The 27,762-nt window shown below is 39.2% G+C and overlaps 1 protein-coding gene across 2 annotated transcripts in view; it reads left to right on the forward strand.

Annotated features, from left to right (window-relative positions):
* LOC126299118 (elongation of very long chain fatty acids protein AAEL008004-like) overlaps positions 1-27,762 on the forward strand; it is a 131,427-nt gene that overhangs the window by 13,812 nt on the left and 89,853 nt on the right. For both annotated transcript variants that reach the window (XM_049990817.1, XM_049990818.1), the window contains exons 2-3: positions 7,683-7,768; positions 8,082-8,180. In XM_049990817.1, coding sequence (XP_049846774.1) covers positions 8,120-8,180 — 61 coding nt within the window. In that variant the 5' untranslated portion in view covers positions 7,683-7,768; positions 8,082-8,119. The remainder of the gene's footprint in view (positions 1-7,682; positions 7,769-8,081; positions 8,181-27,762) is intronic.

Raw genomic sequence — 27,762 nt, forward strand, 5'->3', positions numbered from 1 at the left:
TGAAGATTTCTAACAGAAAAGTACTCATGGATAGCTTTTTTAAACTTGTGTAATTATTTAGAGAAGTAACTTGATGTAGATATCTGTAGTACAACATCAAGCAGTATATATCTAAGACGTGTATTCTTATGGAAACTAACTGTATGTCAAACATCAAGTGGGAATAACTCTTTCAAAAAGTTCTGACCATCCTCGTAATGTAATCGGCAGTCCTCGACCGAATGTCCAGAAATGTATAATATTTTATCATACTTCCAGATGTCGCCGTACCTATATTATCAGTTCTTAGCCGTTAAAATCTTTCATTGGAAATGCACTCATCAGATGGAAAAAGGGCTGTTGAGCTACATTTTTGCAGATGCATCAACGTATTATTTCATTCACTATAATTGCGCTTCGAGCGGATGATAATTTTCGCTACACCTGTAGACGTTGTCTGGCAGAATACTATTTGAAATACATCATTAGTTGTCCATAATTTCATGTGGAATCTTTCATCAATGATGTAGGTGTTATGCAGCAAGGTGTATAGAGAGAAATCCTGCAGCTTTTGAAGTCTGCGATGAATATTTTTCTGGAATTCATATTTTTTGCCTAGGCCAATGTATGGTGGTAAATTCCATATTGCTCCTCGTAACAGCTGATCACTGAACTACATAGCACACTGTAATTTGTGGATTAATTAAGTCTCAGATCGAAAGAGGGTAAGGGAATACAGTTCTTTTTCTGCCCACCACTATGTTGATGGCCGATGGTAACCTCTACGATGAGGGTCCGGTCACTCCCCCCTCCTGTTAATGGCATAGGGAAGGGATAAGGTGATTTTGGTCCGCCCCCAGTAGCTGAGTGACAGCGCGGCAGAATGTCAATCCTAAGGGCCCGGGTTCGCTTCCCGGCTGGGTTGGAGATTTTCTCCGCTCAGGGACTGGGTGTTGTGTTGTCCTATTCATCATTATTTCATCCCCATCGACGTGCAAGTAGCCGAAGTGGTGTCAAATCGAAAGACTTGCACCCGGCGAACGGTCTACCCGACGGGAGGCCCTAGTCACACGACATTTTCATTTCATGTATTATGGTACCCTAAGCACCAGCCAACGTATACATTTAGGTTCGTTAGCTCATTACGGACGTAGCTATAACAGGACATTCACCAGCAACACGTTGCGGAGTAACAACCAGTTTTTGTGCTAATATTTCGCTGATCTTTTCTTATTGATACTAATGCATAAAACAGATCTCTAGCACGTACACCCATAGGATACAGTTCATGTGTACATACAGTTGTATGAATCATTTGGCTGTTACAGATATTATTCAGCCCAAGAGTCTTCCTCGTTGATACCACCATCATCCGTAAGCCAGACAGATTTTTTGTGTCATTGTTTCACAATAATACAAACGTACACACAAAGTTATTTTAGCTTTCTTTAAATGTGCACAAAACACAGTCAGTGTAAGACTAATCTATCTTACCCGACAGTAATGGCTACTTTACACGTCTCACAGGGAAATTTCAATTGTCGTTATCCAAAAAAGTGTTCCTTTTTAATTTATACGCTCTGAGAAAACAATTACGAACACAGGTAATTTTCTGATATTTGTTCAGTAATGCTTTTTCCGTTTCCTTAATATTGGCTTACTAATGTTTACCAATTTTTTGCAGTATTTCAATGTTGCAGATGACATTGTAGTGTACCTAGTTGCAGACGGTTAAGCAAATCTGCATTTTTTACTGTAATTGACGTTTATTTTTTTACTACTAATCTTCAGTATTTGTTAACAGTTGAAGTAGATGTCTCAGACTTATCTACAAGGTTGGTATTTAGATGTGCATTTGTAGCTGCTTCTTAATTTTCAATTGACGGTCTGTAGCCATTTTTTACGTTATTGTCAGATTTTTTTAATGCACCAGAAAATCAATCAAATATTCCAACTTGAGAAATATCTGATAGCTCGACTTCTAATGTGCCTAACGGATATTTACAGCCAACAAGCTTATATTATTTGCGTTTCTGTTCTTCACACTTAAGAAAATTTACCTTAATGTGAATAGTGGTAAGCGCAGGAACCTTTTGCACTGTGGTAGAAATAATTAACATATTATATAATTTCCACATTCAATCTATCTATCATTTCAGCTTCTGTTAGTCTTTCAGAGTAACTCTTTCCATTTTCGAGCAGCCCCCAGTACAAGATCAACACCTCAAAATGAATCTTCTCTTTTTACGTTTCGCTTTACCTAAATACATTCGCATGACCAGATTTTTAAGGTTACTTTTACGTATGTAAGGGAGTAGATCGTGATCCGGACATAATCAAACTGAAGAACAAATATTTTTGGAAAAAAAATGTGATTCGCTTTTCAGGATATTTAGCAAGAAACGAGCATTTTCGATGAGTGTGTGTATCAGTACCAGTAATGCGCAAGTCAGCTTCGACTGCAGTAAATCATAACGAACTGCTGACTTTTACGTTACATATGGAAGCTGCAACCCAAAGTCAAACAAGCCCCATAGTCACTGTACCGAAATTTTGTTGTTTTTCTCCGCATTTCATACTACAAGCCTGATAATGATCGCCTTTTGGGTTGGGTATATGAAAGCTTGTCCTTAGCAAGTATAGGTTAGAAACCAGAACTTGGCTTCAGCCTTTTTTTATTTTTTTCCGCGATACAACTTTGAGGTTACATTCGGTAATCCATGAGGTAAATGCATTTGTACATGAGCACTCAGTTTCAAATAATGCATCAAAATGACATACTACACAGTTAAGCCGTTGTTAAGACAGAAACTTGAGGTTCTAAATTTCCGTTATCGCCCACTAGAGGAGTACAAACATTACGTTTAATCAATATCATTATGACCACATACTCCACCTTGAATAACGAAACGAATTTCGAAGTTCAGGAAATAACTGAAGATTACTGTTTATAATACTTTTTAGAAATTGAAATATTTGTAGCAGTATATAGGTTGTTAAGATTTGTCAGTTCCTACAATTACAGATCTTATTTATTGTTTCTGCGACTTCGTATATTGTATGTAATGTCTAGACGTGAGAGATACTTTCATTGCTGAAATCGGTTTCTTTAAATTGCCAACAGCTCCAATGGAAATACTCCATTTAGAAAGACGTCCGCGCCGTCGCTCCATTTCTCAACTACCGCTGCCATAAATCGCTCGCGTATCTTATTGCTTCACGTCTGGTAGACACATGGGTCATTAGAAGCAGGCCTTCTCTGCCTGACGTACCATGTTTGCCGGGAACTAGCAGACCGCAGCTCTCTTTAAGAAGCCAGGTAGTCAGTACGATTTTAAGATATTCGTAGAATGTCTTTCCTGAAATTGTCGTGCCATGAAGCGAGCACTATACTGCAGCTATGCTGTCGTTTCATTAACTTCACGTAACAGCAGAAGCGGCACGTTCGTTACTACCTCGCTTTCATCGTTTTCTCGTGTTTTTTTTCTTTTTTTTACCTAGAACAGTACAAAAAAAGATTTTTTGTTCTATGATTTATTGTAGGTTAATAAGACTTGATTGAAAAATAAAGGAAAATGTGAGAGAAGAAAGTTTTACCTTCTACTGCTATTTTATTTGTTTGTGATTCATCATCGTTTCAGCGACACAATTTTTGCAGTTCATACAGAAATTGATTAAACTGGTTACGTTGTCATGAAATGCTGAAAACATTTTTATGGGCAGGTACTATTTTTGTACCTCTGTATGAATAGTATTGTGCATTCCTGTTAGTATTGTACATTCCTTTTAGTGAACTTCACACACATATCAAAGTTTAGTGGATCTACGATATTAGCAATTTGAGGGTTTTTTCCAGAGGAAAGTTAAGTATCTATATCCATCTCCTTAGATGGTGTGGTGTACACAACGACTCCCACTTTCTACGTTAGTGATTTTTCCTCCATTTGTTAAAATAAACTGAATTTAAAAAATGAAAACAGGAACTGGTCTGTAAAAACTGCTGTTGAGAACAATATCACTAGTTACTTCAGAGAATTGACAAGATATTCAAATTATTTCGAAAGTGTACATTCGCTTCCCATCAAGTAAATCAAACCAACACAGGAAACTCTAGACACAAATGTTGTTTTTACACGATGACCTACGTACACTTTTGTACTTCAGAATTCACATCACACAGTCAAGTAAGAACAACGCAACGTATCGTTCCAGCTATCAAAATTCCAGTTTTCTTTGGTGCTACATCAGTCTAGATGCAGTTCGGAATGACATTTAATTTTTTAAATTTTCATCAACCGTCATAGCCAATACTAGATGAAATACAGCACATGCAGAGCCAGAGAAAATTTGCACTACTTGTTCTTGAGATAAATGAACGATGTACTTTAATCACTTTATAATTAAGTCTATCCTCAGTCAGATATCAAAAAGACTGCAACTGACCTTCGTTTATCCATCTATCAGGCGATTTTTTACCTGCAGTATGTTATAATTCCCATTCTCGGACACACTGTAGGAACATTTACGACTTAATGTGGAAAGCAGTGACACTATAAATATCTTCTTTTCTGCTGGACAAATACTATTAGAGCAGATTACACTATTTTCTGAATGTCATTGTAATTTTGTCACTTCAGACGTAGATACGTGCTACTCAGAATCTTCATCTAAGAACAAATATGTGAATAACAAGTCCTGTTAATCTGGATGTGTCATCAACAATGAACATTTGAGTTACTACTGAAAGTCGAAATTTTGTATTTTTTATTATAACATAACTATGGCCGCAATTATGCAGTCAAAATAAATAATTAACTGCCGTACATTACTAACTATATTAATTTTGTTTTATTTAAGTTGTCTAGTCTACACCACAAAGGAGGTAGGTTGTAATCCCCATTCAAACTTATGAAGTATGCAGATATCTTCAGGCCACATAGTTTTCGACGCCACCACCTTTAACTGCTTGAAACGCGCTGAAGAAAACGGACATCAAACTCATTATACTACGTTGAGAATAAGCAATTACGACGAACAGTTAACCCCTGTAAAAATAGTGCCTCAACATGAATGTTTTATCATTCATGTAAGAGACTTGTGCCATTCTATAACTATAAAATGTGGATGGAGGCTCAAACTGAGGAGAAAGCCTTAGAAAAGAAAACGTTTCATTGTATCCTTCGCTATGACAGCGGATACCCTGAAGTGGATCATAGCAGAGAAATTTGGGAGACGTTCAAAACAGTCCAAAATGATTGTGCACTTAACGACGCATAACTGGACAGGGTATTTTAGCATACCGTGTTCCTTTAGCCTGTTGTAAAATACTCAATTTCTGCTGTCATCTGGGGAATAAATCGGATAGAAAGCAACAAGATAATAGCAGTTACATTTTGTCAGCATCCGGGATGAAATATTTAGCTGTTTGAGATATGAATCCCGCACGTTAAATAGTAGAAAAAACGATAATTTTAGATGAGACGGAACATGTGCTTGGATTCCAAAATGTTCTGAATGAAACTGCGTGCATTCTTATGTTAAGAACTAGCACGTCTAAGATGATTTAGACAAACTAGAGTAAAAGTCAGTCTGGATGACCGAACGGGAAACTGAGAGTTCAGTTACAAAGAATTAGTGTCTCAACGGCTGCATCGCATAGCTCGGATTAAGCATTAGAGCGTAAAAAGTGTCTACTAGTGTTCAGCTTTATTTCTGCCACTGAGGTCTTTACTGAATAAATCCGTTATCAACAGCAAATTTCAGCACGGAAATCGCTTGTGAAAGAAACAGCTTCGAAATACAAGAAAAATCGTTGTATTTTCAGATTAACAGGCTGCGGAAATATCTGTCCAGGATAAGTCACATCACGACACGGTTTGTTTGCTAGGTACGGAATTCATACCACAGTAATGTACGTTTTACTTTTCTTGTTGCTGACACAATTTTCTCTGCTTCCTTTATTTGTGTCAACTAAATTTAACTCAACATTAAGGTGACAAAGCTGTTATATCAAGATACGGTTGTGATTAATGTTACGAACACCATGTTTGCTTAGTGAGAACGTCAACTGTGTAACTGAAGATGCAGAGATATTGACATATTTTTGACATACATTGATGCGGAAGTCAGACTTTAAAGCAAAACGCAGTGGCACAAACCGAGTCAGTACATCCGGTATGTTGCATCAGCATAAAATGAGAACCATGTCTCAGACTTACATGTTGCATAACACAAGAGTTGTGTACTCTATGGTGGCAGGAAGAAACAGTCCAAAGACTCCAGTCATTTCCAAGACTCTCGATAGTGGCGGCGGCAAACACCTCACCGTTAGCTCAGACGAATGCGGGAAACTCCACTCAATACCATCGGAACGATAATGCCAATTTTCTGTAAGTTACGGATTCAAACTAAAACGCCCAGAGTCCCTTGTGTGAGACAGTTCTGGCATAACACAAATCACTAAACCAACAGAGCGATAAAGTGAAAATCTGAAGAAATTTGTCAACAGGCTGCAGAAAATTGATTCTAGTAACACATTCCCAGCTAAATTACTTTGATGTACTCGACCGTAATAGTTTTCTTCGGTAAACTACCTGACAACCAAACTTAATGTACAAATATGTAACTTAATGTACAAATATGTACTCTAAATGTACCAAATACACTGAAGACTAAGGGGAAATTTTTCTTACTGCAGGCAATTGAATACTATGGAAATGTGTTTAGTTATTTAAAAATACGTTTCAGAACCTGTTATTAGATTATTCGGTTAATACTTCACTTCTGTTTGTTCGCAGTTCACATACTACTCCTGAACAATAGACGAAATTACGATCAGCTGCAATCTATTACTGTATGCTACAGCCAAACGCATTTTAGTTCAAGTGAATCTCATTTTTTTCCCATAGATAATCAATGGCCGAATGTTGTACGTGCATTCGTGACATGAAAAACTTAAAAATAAGTTTTGAATAATTCTGAGTTCATCTAATCCTGTTTAGAAACAGGTGTCGGCCTTTCGAACACTCTTAAAGGAACATCCACTGGGCTTTCAAATGATAACTAATACATGTAAAACCTTGCAGTGGATTTATTTATTTATTTACTGACATAATTGCACAAAATTTCAACAGAAAATCTCGTTTCGGCTGACATCAATCATCTTAAAAACATAAAATAAAACACCAGCAGATCACACATCAAACACAATAAGGAATCACACTGCCCGTGTTAGAAGTGATATTGATCCATATATTTAATTCGTTATATTGAACCCCACTCTTAATTTTTTTAATTCCCATCAGATTCAATATCTCACTCATTACGGGTAGTTCGTTCTTGGCCAAACTTTACAATGCCACTACCTAGTACCTCACAAGAATGCAAAAGCAAATACCAGCCTACTCTATAGATTAGTGATGTGATTCATTACATCAATGTCGAACGGACGTGAGTGTCTACGTGCATACACGAAGAAATTCATGAGCTGTCAGTAGCTGCTGCTTCCCCCCACTACGCCTACCCCCTCCACCGCCACTCGTCACTACTGCCCCTACCTAGGCTAGTCGCTGTTGCCATCCCTTGCATCACCTCAAACTCCCTGTATCCTTCAAGCCTGCTATATCTGGACACCTAACAACACTAACTTCTCGTGGATTTAAATGCAGTGCTGTTTATAGTTTTCCACTTTCTTCTGTTTCTAGGAGAAAGAGCGTTCAGCTACCCTAGTCGGAGTGCAGTGCTTTCGAATTCTGTGTGCATTTTTACAACGCCACCGCTCGGACTCAAGGTAAGTGTCAGTTTCTTCATATCATTCTTACTGTGTTTCTCAGTTTTCTTAAGTGAGATCAAAGAGAAAGGCAAAGAGAATGTGAACGAACATGTAGATCAAAACATAATTTGTGTCTCCATAAATTCGTTTATTTGACAAATTTAAGCATTAATTTTATTTAGAGCATAGCCCGCTGTCAAATATTTCCAAACATATTACGAAGTTGATTAGGTTTTTCTCTTCTCGAATGTTTTCTGACAATATTAGGAAGTTGTTGGTCAACAGCACTACATATATGACTATTAAGGCAATTAAACTACTCTTGTTCCAGGTAGTACCTTTACTGGACCCAACGCATCACAGTTCACAATGGAGACAGCGATAGAGAGGATCTACAGTGGATACAACTTCATTAACAGTGAAATTTCTGGTGAGTAGCGTTCTGTTGAAAAACGTTATCACGTCCACGTGTTCCTCAAATACAGAATGAGAAACGAATTGCGGGCTATTAGAGGCGCAGTGTCCTCCACCGTTCGTTGATGTCCGTGTGTTCTGGGCGCTTAGTCACGTACAGCGAATATGTTCGGAATTCATTATACTTACTCTCTGGGTATCTTAGTATAGTTTCGGTATAGTACCACTCTTTATATGTAGGATCTTACTTATTCTATTTTAGTTTAGTGGCTTTATTTTATCTAAATAAATGCTAGTCTTTGAGGAAAACAGGCAGATTTCCGCTAGTGCACAAAATTTATAATGAAATGTTTGTAATTATTTCACTGCAGGTTCTATTTATTTTTTTCTCTCTGTAAACGTTATGTAGGAAATCACTTTGTACAAGTTTTCCATTACTGTTAGTTCTGCTTTCCTTTCTGCCTTGTGCACGCATATACAGCAAAATTAGGTGAGATTCACTTATAACAGCATGGAAGAATGGGGACTTCTGTTCCTCTTTCTTTTTTAAAATTATGTTTTCTTATTGTCAGTTAATGAGATTAGTGAACTTTATCAATATGAACGTCGTGTAAAAACGTACGATTCACAAGGATCGTATGAATGCTTTCAGTGGCTAGTAAATACTTTGTTATCAGTTTTTCTATCATATAATCTAGATACGCAATTAATGAAATTATGTTTTAAGTTGAATAGCACGTCACACTGTCATCATATTATCTCATGTAAAATTCGAAAGACCAGCTTTATCCCATTGACTAACATTTTCTCTAAATTACTATGTCATTTTATTCTGTATCATCAGTTCTATTATTCCTCCAGAATACTTTGTGTTAAGACTCTTAGCGTTCAAAAATTGTTAGAATTTCACAGAAACGTTGAAAATCATTGTAACTGTTATACTATAAAAGAACTTTCTTAACTATTTACTGATAATTATGTAATTCGCAGCATATTTACCTAGGAGTTGATATTTTGTACGATGTTGTGAGCTCGTCTTGCGAAGTTCTTTCGGTGTTGTTTTCTCTCAACGTGCGTATCACTTTTACGAAAGCAATAAGTCATGCAGATGCTAAAATTCTGTGAAGCCTAAAACTTCTTCATTATGCAGGGATGCGATTTACTTGACTGCTGTTTTATGCACTCATGGTTCTTGAACATTTTATTAAAAACGTAATAATTTTCAAATACTTGCGTAGAATGAATTATGAGAATAAATGTAATGTAGTTGTAGCAGCAAATAGATTGGTTTAAGTTTTCCTGGCTGGTAATAAATAAATGTCATGTGATTAGGGCCTTCCGTCGGGTATACCGTTCGCCGGGTGCAGGTCTTTCGATTTGACGCCACTTCGGCGACTTCCGCTTCAATGGGGATGAAATGATGATGACTAGGAGAACACAACACCCACTCCCTGAGCGGATAAAATCTCCAACCCAACCGAGAATCGAACCCGGGCCCTTAGGATTGACACTGTGTCGCGCAGACCACTTTCTTTTTTTTTAATTTCATTTTGTTCATTTTAGTTCGTTGCATCTGTTCGGGGCGGACGTCGCAAGACACCCGTTTTAGCTCGTCGTTGATCCATTAACTCAGTTCTTTTATTATAGTGGGCAGCTAACCCTCACCAGTCAGCTAACAGGGGCGGACCTCCTGGTTGGTGCTGACCTTTCATTCAAAACAACGCACATAACATTAGTCTAGTCTGGATCTGAAGGATCAGTTTGACAGACGGAACCTATTAGACAAACTGATTCTGATGATCGCTGGCATCATTATGAATGTTTACTAAGTAGCGAGAAGGTTGCTGGTACAGGTGTGTTGTTACCTCTTGAAACAAGCTCTCCTGTAATGGAAATGGCGCCACCGAAATCACAGAAAAGATAAAGTGTATTAACATGGCTACGTTTTTTTTTAATGCTTGTTGGCGCATTAGGTGAATCAGGAATGAAATTTATGCCCATTCTTTCTGAAAAAATGGCTACCTGAAAAGACATGTAAACTCATACATCGCCACCATGTTCCCATGTTATAACGATGAAGTCTCAGAAGTGAGTTAAGTTACGTAGCGTATTACTTCTTGACTCCCCTCTTGTATATCTTTTATATCCTAATTCATTGTAGCTGTGGATAAGGTACTAAGCTAGATACTTTCTATGTCTCAATGATATGACTGAAGAGCAGGCAGATCCCGCAGCTGTGAAATGTTGGAAACAATGGAACTATCAAACAGCTGCAACTTTGTATATCACTTAACTTAAGAATAATGTGAATTTTTAAGGTACTAATGTTTTCTTCAGATGTCACCTTTTGGATCAAACGCATCCAGATCAGTTATATCATCATCTAACATGCAAGCGACATAATCGTATTAGTGTTTACTGATCCAACAATTAATATGTGTAGATCGAATTTGTGGTTCCGAAATCGATTAAGCCCGAAAATAATTTGTTAATGAGGTGCAGCTCAGCACTTTACTTCTTCAAAAATACTAAGTTAAACCGTATACAAATGGTGTTCATATATTCTCCATAGCGATGTCTTCATCACAGGCTTTTCACCATCTGTTTAGATTTGCTGAGGATCGTGTGAATTATCGCAATCGTCACCATCGATATGAAATGCTATAAAAAATCATTATAAGCTACTTACTGGGTGAGAAACTTTGATACAGGTCAACATCTTTGTACTCATTAACACATAACGAAAGGTTTCTCATACGTTTCTTGTATTTCTTTAATTTTCATCTCTTTTGGGCTCTGAATTATTATTTGTGTCGTATTTCCATTTCATTGATGTGCAGGATGTGAAATCTTTGTACGGTTTAGCCTCATAATGTCCTTTCCCCACAATTTACAGATTATTGATCAATGTAGAGCATATCTTTGTTTCTGTTCATCTGAACTGATGACTACTGTACTCAAAAAGAAATACAAAAGTAATACGTGTACATAATGCAGAAAATGTAATCACGAATTCCTTCGCACAAAATCCGTAAAACTGGCCAGTAACAGTGTGTCTGTCACTTATTATCGAATTATCATAGGCCAAATAGTAAAAAACTTACGAGCCCTGAGTTGTGGAAGTACCCTCCGTAGATGGGAAAGAGACTGAAAAAAGTGTGAAAAGGTAAATAAATATGCAGATCACTGAGAAAAAGAAAATTTTAATTGTTGTAGAGACCGAAATTCGATAGTGAGGAACGGTCTACGGGACAGAAACGTAAGGTGAAAACGGATGGTAGAATTTTGCACAGAGCAGGATTTAACAGTTTAAAATGCTTTGTTTAGCAATTAAGATAAATATTGTATACGTGGAAGGTGGTTTCCTACGTCCGGCTAGGTGATTACCAGGCTGGTATCCACGTCTCGCCTCATTCACACGATTCGAAAATACCTTCACATGGGATGACACTTGAAGCTGACAGATATAATATATAAATTCTGTCCGAAGGGTTGGTGATAGGGAGGGTGGAAGGGTTGTCGATAGAAAGGGCACCTGCATCTACATACATACACCGCAAGCCACCGTACGGTGCGTACCGGAGAGTACCCTGTACCAACACTAGTCATTTCCTTTCCTTTTCCACTCGCAAACAGAGCGAGCGAAGAACGACTATCTATATGCCTCCGTACGAGTCCTAATTCTCGTATCTTATCCTCGTGGTCTTTGCGCGAAGAATGTGCTGGCGTCAGTGGAATCATTCTGCAATCAGCTTCAAATACCTGTTCTCTAAATTTGCTCAATAGTGTTTCCCTGACCACAATGCCAAGTCCAGGTTAACGTACCAACTCCGTGTAGATGAGAGATAAGACAAGGAAAACGACTGTATATGTGCAAGAAACCGAGGGACATCGGAAGGTAGTAAATATACTATGTTATGGTAAGACAGTAGTTCGGAAATCAGGTTTTCAATTGAAATACATTTCAACGAACAGATATGGACTTCGCCATTAGTCGTTGATTATTGAATGTAGTCTAAAACTAAATAAATTTCAAAGAAGTGTTCAAGAACTACGAAAAATATTGGATACGTAGAAGGCGGTTTCCTACGTCCTGCGTGGTAAATACCAGGCTGATACTCGCGTCTCTCCTCGTTTACACGATGTGAAGGGATGTGGGTAAGTTGAAACGACCAGAGATTGTTGAGAGGCAACGTTTAACTGAAACGGGGGAAAGCGACACAATTGAAAGGGAAAGGGTACTTTGAGAGGATATAGTTAAGGTATCACAGCGGAAAACTGGCCAAAAATTAATGCCCAGGAGAAAGCCGTGGATACCACACGAAATATTAAATTTGAGTAATGGAAGCAGAAAATGCATGAAAGGCAGCAAATGAAACATTCAAAATGGAATATAGACGCAAAAAAATGAAATTTCAATATATATACAAGTGGAAGTGCAGGAAAGGTGAGAGGAGAAATGCAAATCTATAGCAGCATACGTGATTATACGGTACGTAGAGGCTACTTGCAGCAAAATTAAAGAAGAGTTTTGAGAACACAGAAGTAGCAGTATGGACATCAAGAGCTCAAATGGAAAGCCAGTACTGAGCAAAGAGGAGAAGGCTGAATGGAATATACTGAAAGCCTATAAAAAATCTTGAAGGTAATATTAAGGAAAGACAAGAAAATTTAGATGAATATGGATAAGATGGATGATGATGCGATTCTGTGAGAATGATATCACAGATCACAGCGTAATCGAACTCCAAATAAGGCGCTTGGAGTAGACGATATTTCTTCAGCATTATTATGCTCCTTAGGATCATCATCCATTATGAAACCATTCCACCATTCCATCTGGTTTACAAGACGTCTGAGTCATGCGATTTACCCTCAGACTTCAAGAAAAATGAAATGATCCCAGCTCCAAAGAAGGCAAGTGCTGGAAGATATAATTATCATTTTAACGAGTCATTATTGAAAAGAAAAAAATGAAGAAAACACGAACTTTGTACAAAAGGATGAACTGACTGGTAGAATCCGACCTGGACAGAATTCAGTTTGAGTTCTGGAGAAATGTAGAAATAAGCGAAGCGCTACTGACCCGGTGACATATCTTGGACGACTGATTAGAGAAAGGAAAAGTCATATGTATAATATTTGTAAATTCAGACAGTGTTGGCTGGTATGGACTCTTTGAACTTTTAGATATCGGGTATAAAATACAGGGAACGAAAGGTTATCTATAACCGACACAGAAAAAAGAGAGTAATTCTATAAGTTAACGACATGAAACAGAGGTAGTAAGTGAGTAGGGGTTGCAGCCTATATCCTATTTTATTCGATCTAGCAATCGAGCAACAGTAAAGGAACATTAGAAGAAATTTGGAAATAGCGTTCCAGGAGAAATAATAAAAACTGTAAAATTTGCCAATAATATTGTAATACTTGCAGTGATGGCAAAGGTCTTGGAAGTTCACCTGAGTGGAATGGATAGACTCCTGAAAAGATCACCAATAGAACTAAAATAAGTGTTATGGAGTGAAGCGATTTAAGAAAGGTGATGGTGATTGAATTACATTAATAAATGAGAAAATGAAAGTAGTGGATGAGTTTTGTTATTTGCTTAACAAAATATCTGACGATGACGGAACTAAAAAGGATATAAAATGTCTGCTCAACATCGAGAAAATCTTTCCTTCAAAAGAGAAATATTGAATTGAAATTGAGGTATTGGGCACTCTTTAGCGAAAAAACAGCTTATGTCAGTGGATTTCTTCGTATGCGGTCCGTACTGTACCTAGAATTTTTATAAAAGAGCTAACGACGTTCAGGACGGATAAATGAAATACTGTCGGTGGTGGCGCGTTTTTATCTGTTATAATTAGTCTGTCTTGTAGCAAAACTGAAGTTGATAGTTCCTGTGAGCTAGTATAGGTAGAGGTTATACTTTTCAACCTGAATAAATAAATAATTGGTTCCTTTTACCGATATTCCATGTAAGTAGGCTATTTAGGTCTTTCTATTGGTAACGCCACGTAGCGCTCTGTATGAAAATCACTGGCTGTGCTGTGTGCAGTCTGTGGCTGGTTTGCATTGTTGTTTGCTATTGTGGTGTTGGGCAGCTGGATGTTAACAGGTCGTAGCGCTGCGCAGTTGGAGGTGAGCCGCCAGCAGTGGTGAATGTGGAGAGTGAGATGGCGGAGTTTTGAGAGCGGACGATCTGTACAGAGACAGTAAATTTGTAAGACTGGATGCCATGAACTGCTATATATATTATGACTTTTTAACACTATTAAGGTAAATACATTGTTTGTTCACTATCAAAATCTTTCATTTGCTAACTATGCCCATCAGTAGTTAGTGCCTTCAGTAGTTAGAATCTTTTATTTAGCTGGCAGTATTGGCGCTCACTGTATTGCAGTAGTTCGAGTAACGAAGATTTTTGTGAGGTAAGAATTCATGAAAGGTATAGGTTATTGTTAGTCAGGGCCATTCTTTTGTAGAGATTACTGAAAGTCAGATTGCGTTGCGCTAAAAATATTATGTGTCACTTTAGTGAATGTCTGAGTACGTTGAGTTTTGCTCAGCTGTTTGAAAATCAAATACCGTAGGGGTTTACCAGCACAGTAATTCACTAATTTTTCTAAGGGGACGTTACACCTAACTCAGTTGGTACAGTTGCTGAACAGTTAAAAGAAATCCTGGGTGTCATTTGAAATAGGTAACTGGTAACCCACCCTCACAATTGTAATTGGAGGTGACTTCAAACCACCATCGATATGTTGGCGAAAATACATGTTTAAAACCGGCAGTAGGCATAAAACATGGTCCGAAATCGTACTAAATGCTTTCCCCGAAAATTATTTTGAACAGTTGGTTCATTAAATGAGTAAATGGTAGCGAAAACATACTCGATCTCTTAGCAACAAATAATCCCAATCAATTGGGAAGCGTTATGACGTATATAGGGATTAGTGACCACAAGGTCGTTGTAGCGAGACTGAACACCGTAACATGCAGGTCCACCATAAAAGAACGAAAAGTTATATATTAAAAAAAAGATAGAAATTTGCTTGACACCTTCTTGAGAGACACCCTTCATACCTTCCGAACTAACTATGAAAGAGTAGACTAGATGTGGCTTAAATTCAAAGAAACAGTATCAACAGCATTGGAGGTATTTATACCGGATAAATTAATAGGAGACAGAACTGAGTCTCCATGGTACACAAAACAGGCCAAAATACTGCTGCAAAGGCAACGAAAAAAGCATGCCAAACTTAAAAAAATGTAAAATCCCCAAGACTGATGAAGTTTTACATAAGCTGGAAATTTAGCGTGAACTCTAGCGAAAGATGATTTGAATAGTTTCTGTCTGGAAATCTGGCAGCAAATTCAGAATCGTGGTATGTGAAGTAAACCAGCGACAAGATACAGTCAATGCCTTCACTGCGTGATAGCGATGGTAATATTACCGATGACAGTGCCACTAAAGCGGAGGTACTAAATACGGTTTTCCGAAAATTCTTCACTAAAGACGAGGAAGAAAATATTCCAGAATTCGAATGAAGAACTGCTGCCGACATGAGTTAAGTTATAAGTAGATATCCTCGTTGCAAGACAGCACCTTAATAAAGGCAAATCCTTCCTTCCAGATCGTGTACTTTTCCAGATTTCTTTCAGAGTATGATGATCTAATAGGTTCGTAATTAACAATCATATACAACCGCTCGCTCGACGAAAGATACGTACTTAAAAACTGGAAAGTTGCACATTTCACACCCATTCTCAAAGAAAGGAAGTAGGAGCAATCCGCTGAATTACAGACCTACATCGCCAACGACGTTTTGCAATAGGATTTTGGAATACATACGTAATGAATTACCTCGAGAAAAACGTTCTGCTGACACACAGCCAGCACGGAATCAGAAAATACCGTTCTCTGCGGAACGCAACAAGGTCTTCACATGAAAAAGTGAGTGCTATCGACAGGGTATCGCAAAATTGAATCAATATTTCTAGATTTCCAAATGGGTTTTGATACCATTCCTCACAAACGATTTATAATCAAATTGCGTGCCTATGGAGCATCGCCTCACTTGCTCTACTGGATTCGTCATTTTCTGTCGGAAAGGACACAGTTCGTAGTAACAGACGGAAAGTCACCGAGTAAAACAGAAGTTATATCTGGGTTTCCCAAAGGAAGTGTCATAGGCGCTCTGCTGATTCTGATCTGTATAAATGATTTAGGAGACAACCTGAGAAGCCATCTCAGATAGTTTGCAGATGATGCGGTCACTTATCGTCTAGTAAAGTCAACAGAATATCAAAACCAATTACAAATTTATTTAATTAATGTTTTTGTATGGTGCGAAAAGTGGCAATTAACACTAAATAATGGATAATGCGATGTCATCCGCCTGAGTACTAAAAAGAATCCGTTAAACTTTGGGCCGGTCGGAGTGGCCAAGCGGTTCTAGGCGCTACAGTCTGAAACCGCGCGACCGCTACGGTCGCAGATTCGAATCCTGCGTCGGGCATGGGTGTGTGTGATGTCCTTAGGTTAGTTAGGTTTAGGTAGTTCTAAGTTGTAGGGGACTGGTGACCTCAGAAGTTAAGTCCCATAGTGCTCAGAGCCATTTGAACCATTTGTTAAATTTTGGTTAGACAATAAATCACAGAAACGTAAAGGCTCTTAATTCAACTAAATACCCAGAAATTAAAATTACCATCTTAAACTGGAACGATCAAACAGATAGTACTGTAGTGAAGGTGAATCAAAGACTCCTTTTTATTGGCAGAATACTTAGCAGGTAGAACAGATCTGCTAAAGTGACCGCCTACACTACGCTTGACGCTCCTCCGCTAGAGTATTGCTGTGCAGTACGAGATCCTAACCTGATAGTATTGATGGGGGACATCAAAAAGATACAGTGAAGGGTAGTTCATTCTGTATTATCAGAGAATAGGGGAGATAGTGTCAAGGATATGATACACGAGTTTAAGTGGTAATCAAAATAAAGGCGTTTTTCCTTGCGGCGAGATCTTTTTCACGAAATTGCAGTCATCAACGTTGTCCTCCGAATTCGAAAATATTTGTTGACACTCCTCTACATAGGGAGAAATGATCGATGTAACGAAGTAAAAGAAATCAGAGCTCGCAAGGGTAGATATAAGTGCTCGCTTTCTCGCGCGCTGTTGGTGTGTCGAACGGCAGAGAAACAGTGCGAAAGTCGTTCGACGAACATTCCTTACCCCATCACATCCGAGCAACACCAGCCGATGGCATTAAAACTAGCGGTGGGACGTAGTTATTATGTTTTGGGCGATCAGTGTTTGTAGGTATTGTGGACGAGTAACTAAACGACCTTATGGTGAAATACGCTGCTCTTCGTTGATCTTGTCTATCGCTTCTATTAATCCAACCTGTCAGGGATACCATATTGATGAGTAATACTCAATAATCGGTGGAACGAGTGTGTTTTAACCCACTTCTTTCGTGGATGAGTTACACTTCCTTAAGATACTACATAAGAATCTCAGCCTCTCATCTTCTTTTCCTTCAGTTTATTTCATGTGGTCATTCCAATTTAGGTCGCACCGGATGGTTCAAAAGGCTCTAAGCACTATGCGACTTAACTTCTGAGGTCATGAGTCTCCTAGAACTTAGAACTAATTAAACATAACTAACCTAAGGACATCACACACATCCATGCCCGAGGCAGGATTCGAACCTGCGACCGTAGCAGGCGCTCAGTTTCAGATTGTAGCGCTCAGAACCGCACGGCCACTCCGGCAGGCCCAGATGGTTCCTCCTATGTATTTTATCCTTCCCAGCGATTTGTCACCAAGGGTCTGATTGTGCTGCAGCGTATTTCTTCTCTTATGTAAGCGCAATATGTTACATTTATTTACGTTTAGGATCAACTGCCAGTTCCTACACCATCCACTAACCCTCTGCAGGTCTTCTTGAAGTTCGCTGCAGTTTCTCGTGTTGCTACCTCCTCCTTCTTATCTCCTGGCAGCCTCTTGGAGCTTCCGACGTTATCTACTGGATCTAAGACGTCCCTAAATCACTCCTGATATTATTTTTACATCTGCCGACGTGTTGAGTTCTTTCTGCAAAGAATCTTGAATCCACAAACATATCTGGTCAGATATTCGATAAGCTCGTAATTTTTTCACTAAATGACAGTGCATAACTGCATCTAGTGCCTTGCTGTAACCAAGGAACACGGCATCAACATAAGAACCGATGTCTACGGCGTTCTATAACATATGGACGAACAGAGCGAGCTGTATTTGCGGAATCCATTTTTATTTTAATAGATATTTAGACCTCCAAAAAGTCACAATACATGAGCATAAAACATGTTACATAATTCTACAACAGATATGGCGTCAACGATATAGGCCTATAATTACGTGCATCCATCCGACGACCCCTCTTGAAAACGGGAATACTTGCGTGTCGCTAGGTACGCTTCATTGCTGTAGTGACGTACGGTAAACTGCTGCTAGGAGAGAAACCATTTCTTCCACACAATCTCTGTAGGATCGTACAGGTATCTGCTCAACAACAGATGCCTTTTCACTGCGATTATAAGTGTTTTTATGTTCTGTGATCACTTATATCAACATCTGCCAATTCGATTTTCGTGTGATGACTGAAAGTAGGAACCGCATTATGAGCTTCCCATTTCGTGTGCCAATATGGTCACTGAGCCACTGAATAGATTATTTCGATTCTATTACTGATTTTACGTCAGTCAGACACTTCTTCGCGTGTTTAGTCAGATCGATTCTCAAAATTTTACTTTCAAATGCATTGAAAGCTTCTCTAATTGCTTTGCTTATGCTCCTTTTCCATTCGTCCAGGTTTTGTATGTCAGCTGAGTTTTGACCTCGATTAAATCTGTCCTCAAGCTCTATTTGTTTTCGCATAACATTTCTAACACGGTGGTTAAGCCACAGCGGATCCTCCACATCCCTTAAAATCTTGCTCGGAACATACTAGTACTCATAGTGTCATACGATGATTTTAAATTTTATCCAGTTGTGCTCATCTTCTTCGTCCTCAGAAATGAATGTTTCATATTGACTACTCAAATACTAATAGATGTGTATCCTACCATCCTTTCTAAGTAAATTTTTTTCCTACCATTTCTAACATTCCTTGTAACACTCATAGTCATTGACGCAATCACAGACTTACGATCACTGATGCCTTCCCCTACGTCAACTGATTAAAAAAGTTCTGGTCTCTCTATTTCTGGGAGGTCTAAGAAGTTACTATCAGAGTTCGATGTCTAACTATGCTTGAAGTAATTTCCAGAGAAGGCATTCAGAAAAGTGTTACGCAAATCCCTGTTTCTGGCACCAGTTTTGATCAACATTACTCTCCCATTCCTTAGGTGGCACAAGAGAAGTCCCCCCCCCCCCTCCCCCCCCCCCTCCCACTAGAATAGCGTGAACCGGTAATATATTCACGATATTCTGTAAGTTCTCTCTGTGTCACTCTGCCACTGCAGCGCTTCATGCAAGCGGTCCATAATAACAACAGAGTACCACATTTGAACCACGTTTGACGCTTCATTTCACCCAGATGATTTCACTTTCAGAATCTGAAATAACATCACTAAACATTATGTAATTTTTTACTGCGATAAATACGCCGCCACCAATAACGTCTAATCTATCCATCAGGTATTTATCTACATTTATCTGTTTCAACTACACTACTGGCCATTAAAGTTGCTACACTACGAAGATGACGTGCTACAGACGCGAAATTTAACCCACAGGAAGAATATGCTGTGGTATGCAAATGATTAGCTTTGCAGAGCATTCACACAAGGTTGGCGCCGGTGGTGACGCCCACAACGTGCTGACATGAGGAAAGTTTCCAACCGATTTCTCGTACACAAACAGCAGTTGACCGGCGTTGCCTGGTGAAACACTGTTGTGATGCCTCGTGTAAGGACGAGAAATGCGTACCATCACGTTTCCGACATTGATAAAGGTCGGATTGTAGCCTATCGCTAATGCGGTTTTCGTATCGCGACATTGGTGCTCGCTTTGGTCGAGATCCAATGACTGTTAGCAGAATATGGAATCGGTTACTTTATGATTAAATGATGATGGCGTCCTCTTGGGTAAAACATTCCGGAGGTAAAATAATCCCCCATTCGGATCTCCGGGCGGGGACTACTCAAGAGGATGTCGTTATCAGGAGAAAGCAAACTGGCATGCTACGGATCGGAGCGTGGAATGTCAGATCCCTTAATCGGGCAGGTAGGTTAGAAAATTTAAAAAGGGAAATGGATAGGTTAAAGTTGGATATAGTGGGAATTAGTGAAGTTCGGTGGCAGGAGGAACACGACTTCTGGTCAGGTGACTAAAGGGTTATAAACACAAAATCAAATAGGGGTAATGCAGGAGTAGGTTTAATAATGAATAGGAAAATAGGAATGCGGGTAAGCTACTACAAACAGCATAGTGAACGCATTATTGTGGCCAAGATAGATACGAAGCCCACACCTACTACAGTAGTACAAGTTTATATGCCAACTAGCTCAGCAGATGACGATGAAATTGATGAAATGTATGATCAAATCAAAGAAATTATTCAGATAGTGAAGGGAGATGAAAATTTAATAGTCATGGGTGACTGGAATTCGATAGTAGGAAAAGGGAGAGAAGGAAACATAGTAGGTGAATATGGACTGGGGCAATGAAATGAAAGAGGAAGCCGCCTGGTAGAATTTTGCACAGAGCACAATTTAATCATAGGTAACACTTGGTTCAAGAATCATAAAAGAAGGCTATATACATGGCAGAATCCTGGAGATACTGACAGTTTTCAGATAGATTATATAATAGTAAGACAGAGATTCAGGAACCAGGTTTTAAATTGTAGGACATTTCCAGGGGCAGGTGTGGACTCTGACCACAATCTATTGGTTATGACCTGTAGATTAAAACTGAAGAAACTGCAAAAAGGTGGAGAATGGGTAGCTTTGAGGGATGAAATAGTGAAGGCAGCAGACGATCAAGTAGGTAAAAAGACTAGGGCTAGTATAAATCCTTGGGTAACAGAATAAATATTGAATTTAATTGATGAAAGGAGAAAATATAAAAATGCAGTAAATGAAGCAGGAAAAAAGGAATACAGACATCTCAAAAATGAGATCGACAGGAAGTGTAAAATTTCTAAGCAGGGATGGCTAGAGGACAAATGTAAGGATGTAGAGGCTTATCTCACTAGGGGTAACGTAGATACTGCCTACAGGAAAATTAGAGAGACCCTTGGAGATAAGAGAACCACTTGTATGAACATCAAGAGCTCAGATGGAAACCCAGTTCTAAGCAAAGAAGGGAAAGCAGAAAGGTGGAAGGAGTATATAGAGGATCTATACCAGGGCGATGTACTTGAGGACAATATTATGGAAATGGAAGAGGATGTAAATGAAGATGAAATGGGAGATACGATACTGCGTGAAGAGTTTGACAGAGCACTGAAAGACCTGAGTCGAAACAAGGCCCCCGGAATAGACAACATTCCATTGGAACTACTGACGGCCTTGGGAGAGCCAGTCCTGACAGAACTCTACCATCTGGTGAGCAAGATGTATGAGGCAGGTGAAATATCCTCAGACTTTCAGAAGAATATAATAATTCCAATCCCAAAGAGAGCAGGTGTTGACAGATGCGAAAATTACCGAACTATCAGTTTAATAAGTCACAGCTGCAAAATACTAACGCGAATTCTTTACAGACGAATGGAAAAACTAGTAGAATCCGACCTCGGGGAAGATCAGTTTGGATTCCGTAGGCATGTTGGAACACGTGAGACAATACTGACCCTACGACTTATCTTAGAAGCTAGATTAAGGATGGGCAAACCTACGTTTCTAGCGTTTGTAGACTTAGAGAAAGCTTTTGACAATGTTGACTGGAATACTCTCTTTCAAATTCTGAAGGTGGCAGGGGTAAAATACAGAGAGCGAAAGGCTATTTACAATTTGTACAGAAACCAGATGGCAGTTATAAGAGTCGAGGGGCATGAAAGGGAAGCAGTGGTTGGGAAGGGAGTGAGACAGGGTTGTAGCCTCTCCCCGATGTTATTCAATCTGTATATTGAGCAAGCAGTGAAGGAAACAAAAGAAAAGTTCGGAGTAGGTTTTAAAATCCATGGAGAAGAAATAAAAACTTTGAGGTTCGCCAATGACATTGTAATTCTGTCAGCGACAGCAAAGGACTTGGAAGAGCAGTTGAACGGAATGGATAGTGTCTTGAAAGGAGGATATAAGATGAACATCAACAAAAGCAAAACGAGGATAATGGAATGTAGTCGAATTAAGTCTGGTGATGCTGAGAGAATTAGTTTAGGAAATGAGACACTTAAAGTAGTAAAGGAGTTTTTCCATTTGGGGAGCAAAATAACTGATGATGGTCGAAGTAGAGAGGATATAAAATGTAGACTGGCAATGGCAAGGAAAGCGTTTCTGAAGAAGAGAAATTTGTTAACATCGAGTATAGATTTAAGTGTCAGGAAGACATTTCTGAAAGTATTTGTATGGAGTGTAGCCATGTATGGAAGTGAAACATGGACGATAAATAGTTTGGACAAGAAGAGAATAGAAGCTTTCGAAATGTGGTGCTACAGAAGAATGCTGAAGATTAGATGGGTAGATCACATAACTAATGAGGAAGTATTGAATAGGATTGGGGAGAAGAGAAGTTCGTGGCACAACTTGATCAGAAGAAGGGGTCGGTTGGTAGGACATGTTCTGAGACATCAAGGGATCACCAATTTAGTATTGGAGGGCAGCGTGGAGGGTAAAAATCGTAGAGGGAGACCAAGAGATGACTACACTACGCAGATTCAGAAGGATGTAGGTTGCAGTGGGTACTGGGAGATGAAGAGGCTTGCACAGGGTAGAGTAGCATGGAGAACTGCATCAAGCCAGTCTCAGGACTGAAGACCACAACAACAACAACATATTCTCAACTAGCTGCTCGTGGATAACTTAAATTTTTAATATCATTTTGTGTTAAATAATAAGTACTGTATGTTACTTTGAAGATGAAATCATGAATACGACGAACTTACTACTTGCGTTACCTATGTGACGTAATAATGAGAGTGGTAACATTTCAGGTATGTCATTTATTGTATTAAATGTGAGCTTACAAGCCTTAAGGACAGTCTTATCTGTGATAAGGTGTTCCCTGATATTCGTAGCATCGTGGTATTACTTTATATCATGAGTTACTGCGATACAGAGCAGTGTTTTCTAGTGGTGACTTGTTGGAACCATTTTCAATAGTCAAACGACTGCACCAAAGAGCGATTAGAGGACCTGCTAGACAGCTGCATTATGCCGGTTGCATGCGAATCAGGCGAAATGCAATTCAGGTCGTTCGGATACTTTTGAGTATGACTGTACATTTAGAAGTCGCAGCTTCATAGTCTGGGCCTCAGTTCCTAAGTAAGGACCTTCGAGACTATGTCAGAACGCCATAAACGCGTTTATGTTAAAATTGTAGTGCGTTCTTAACTGCATTTAGTGAATTTGCTGCGAGACGTATCCACAGTTACATAATAATATGCAGTATGTAGAATTTTGTAAGACTTACAGTATACTTGTGAACTGTGCTGATTCCTGTTGTATGAGATATTATAATAAAGTAACTTCCATGTGATATTTACACGTAAATGAACACACTTTTTAACCATAACACTAATAGTTTCAAAAAACTTTAAAAAATTGCATGGATATCTCAGTAATGGAAATAAAATAAATAACTTACATGTTATACCAAATAACTTAATCATTAAACAATTTTTACTTATATATTCAACATAAATATTTTATGGTCTTTTCAATGTTGGAAATTAAACTTGGATATTAGTATTACAGATTACAAAACATTTGTGAATTATATAACCACCACGCGGCTCTCATTTAGGAATAAATATTAGTACCGTACAGGAATACACTTTGTTCAAATGGTTCAAATGGATCTGAGCACTATGGGACTCAACTGCTGTGGTCATTAGTCCCCTAGAACTTAGAACTACTTAAACCTAACTAACCTAAGGACATCACACACATCCATGCCCAAGGCAGGATTCGAACCTACGACCGTAGCAGTCGCACGGTTCCGGACTGCGCGCCTAGAACCGCGAGACCACCGCGGCCGGCTATACACTTTGTAAAAGCTTTGTACACAATGTGCAACAACCGTTTATTAATATGACAAATTAACAGAGTTTTTTTAGTATTAAATTCATAGGCGTTACCAGATTGGTATAAATGCAAAATCTCTGTGATTGTTGGAATCATAGTGGCACTGTTTTTTAGGTTAGAGTCAGGTTACAAACAGATAATCACCGACCTGGATAGCTGCACGTGTTAAGATGACCGCTTCTGGGATGGGTTAGTATGCCAGTCCCAGATCGAATCCGTCCGTCGGATTGCTGACGAGGGTTTGGTGTGTGGGCCATCTAGATGTAATTTTTAGGTGCTTTCCCACATCCCACTAGGTGAGTACTGGGCTGGTTCCCATGTTCTGCCTGAGCTTCACATTATACAGGCATTTAGAACACTTTCTCACAGGATTTACACTATGCATGTACAGATTAGGTTATGATTTCTGGTTTGGGGGATGAATAGGAGACTGATGTCCTTTGCTCTTTGGTCCTCTTAAACACTTACTCAGCATCAGCGCAGACAGTCTTGAAAGGAATTAGAACAGAACAGGACCATTATATATGTAATAGGTTCTAGAAAAGTAAAATATGATTATTTTGCCACAACGTTAGGTGGCTGTAAAACAAGATAGATGAGCTTCTTGTCGCCTAGAAGACGTGGAAAATTCTGAAGTTATAGATGTTCTGTGGCTCTTTGATACTATGTAACCATAATGACAAAGAAGTTAAATATCAGGGATTATAGCCTAGCATCATTTTGGGGTAGAGGTTACATGGAAAAAGAGGCGTTGCAACACTTGCAACCCAAGTTAGATGGAAAATCAAAAATATTGAAGCGAACTGTTTTGGTGATATTCGCCACAAGTGAAGCAGGGAAGAAAAATTTAGTATTTTCAGGTGGGGATCTAAGCCCAGATTCTTCCGAAAATGAGCCCAGAGTTTTATCCTCTGCGCCACCTCTCCTAACACAAACATTTTAAGGAAGACTCTGAGAGTGCCGTTCTTCAGTAATAAGCTACACTGTGCAGGATGGTTCCACAATATTGGTCATGTTACTGGGGGAAATAGAATTCGAACAATGATTTGATGCATTGTTATTTATGGTGTATCTTTATCGTACCAGGCAAATGAACAGACGCTCCCTTAAGCAGTGTGATGCCACAGTTATTGCTGCTCTCACCTGGTGCCAAACGAATATGCTCGTTTTGTAACTAACTCTTTTCTGGTAAGACGTTTTAACTGAATAAAAAAACTACATTTGTCGAGAAGAGGGTCGATTGAAGCTGCTTAATGATTCTGATGGATTGTGAGAACGTGTACATTCGGCACGGGGCCGGCCAAGAATTCGGCTCATAAACCATGCCCTGGCACGAATGCTATAATGCTCAGCCTCATGGCATACTTCGCCAACTGCCCGGGGCGGAAGGGGGTGGGACTGAGAAGAGGGGGAAACGCCGCATTTAATTGGCAGTGCAGTTGCACTGCATACGGCTTAGATTCATCTTTCACATTTCTCAAAAATATAGATCAGAAACAAAATAAATGTTCAGTATTATTTATTTTGGCGTTCTGAAGACGTAGTTTTTTATCTGATTAAAACTCGATATACATACAAACGGAGACAGTTTCACAGATTTTCGCACTCCGGTTATCCTGTAGTCGTGGCTTATTTAGTTTCATAATCGAAAAAAGGTGTTTCACAGAAAATGTCGCTCTAAATATCGTAGCACTTTTGCACCCTCGTTATGGGAACCCTACCTGAGGAAAGCAATGTAGACGTCATCGACAGTTTTAACGTAAAAGGATTTATCATTAAAAGGGAATTACGTTCCAGGTAAATGAGTTACATATGCACATGGACAGGGTGCTTTCAACTGAAACGGGAAACGGATTTAAAATTGGTGGTGTCCTCAAAACGTTTACGACACTGTTCTTCTAAGTCTTCCAAAGCCACAATGAATTCTTTAAACCTCGGATTTTCTTTAAAGGCAGCTTAGGAACTGGACTGCTTTTTTTTCAGAATGTGTCCCTTCTATAGCGCGCCTCTCTTTTTAAATACATCCCCTTTAGATCAGATGGAAGTTGTTTCTCACCTTGCTATGTCTTACTGTGGGCATTGTGCAGTCAAGAACCACTTAAAATGCGAAGTTTGAGATCATTTCCGGATGTTCTAGTTTTCGTTAGTGCACACATTTTTCCTTCATAAATTCAACAGTAGCGAGTTTTAAATCTAAAAATCGTTCCGGACTTGACCATTGACTGAACAAACGTACTTCGCTGTAATATATAATCTCCACACTCATCGCTCAGTTCCAACGAAAAATGATGCAACTGACAGTGGAATGATGCCTGAGGCTTCAGAAATTTTACCACTCAGACCACCAATATCTTCAAGCGCTGCTTGCCTGCAAATTTAGCGCAAAGTGCTTCTTGATATACAGAACAATGAAACACTTCTGACGATCGCTGTAATTTTTTGCTCTGTCAGTATCAATTAAAATCTTTAAATTGTTTCTGCGTGGTTTCATGATGTCATGTCATAGCAAATTTGCAGTACCCATCGATTATGCGACTGCATAATACATTTTGCAATTTCTCATCCCTCTCTTCTGTCATTCACATTCATTTTTAAGGGCACCACTCGACCTGTGAAAGTCCATTATACCACGAACAAACAGCGAAGGGTAAACAGCGCTGACATCGTTATTCTGCCAAACTGAAGAGAATTGTGCCGACCGAAAAATACCACCCCAATACTAAATTGAATGTCTCGCTGTACCGAGTACTTACGGGAAGTACCGAGCACAGAAAGCGAGAAAGGCCTAGCCGTAGCCCGCACGCGTCCGGCGCACTCGGCCGTCATGAAGTGTGGCAAGCCGTGTCCGGCCCTGATTTAGCACGAAATAACGACTTAGTAACTTATCCAGTGGTCATATCTCCTGTAAACCATCTGCAGTATAAAAAATCTGCCTCCAACGGATCTGAGCTCTGATGCAGGTATCTGTGGAAAGAAGCATTGGGGATTTTGACTGCATTTGTATATCACCTTTGACGAAATTCGAATTACAGCGTCTCTAACTTGAGTGCAACCAGGTGTCTGAGCAATGCAATCTCCATGAAATTTAATCAGCGGAAGGACAGACTAGTTAGCGGTGTCCTGAAACTAGGGAAACCTGGCTTTGATAAGGTTACCTGAAAGAAGAGCCCCCCCCCCCCTCTTAAATTTGGGATACGGCGTGGTGTGGACAACTCTGCTTCAGTAAAATACTACACTGTCACACGAACGGCAAGCCGTAGTCAAATAAACGACGCTCCTGCTGTAGCCAATTTCTTTTTCTTCGTCGTCTTCCATCGTGTTTGTCCTACAAGCTTGCAGCGTCTGCTATCGCTATTT

This window comes from Schistocerca gregaria, chromosome X (assembly GCF_023897955.1).
Source record: "Schistocerca gregaria isolate iqSchGreg1 chromosome X, iqSchGreg1.2, whole genome shotgun sequence".
NCBI lineage: Eukaryota > Metazoa > Arthropoda > Insecta > Orthoptera > Acrididae > Schistocerca > Schistocerca gregaria.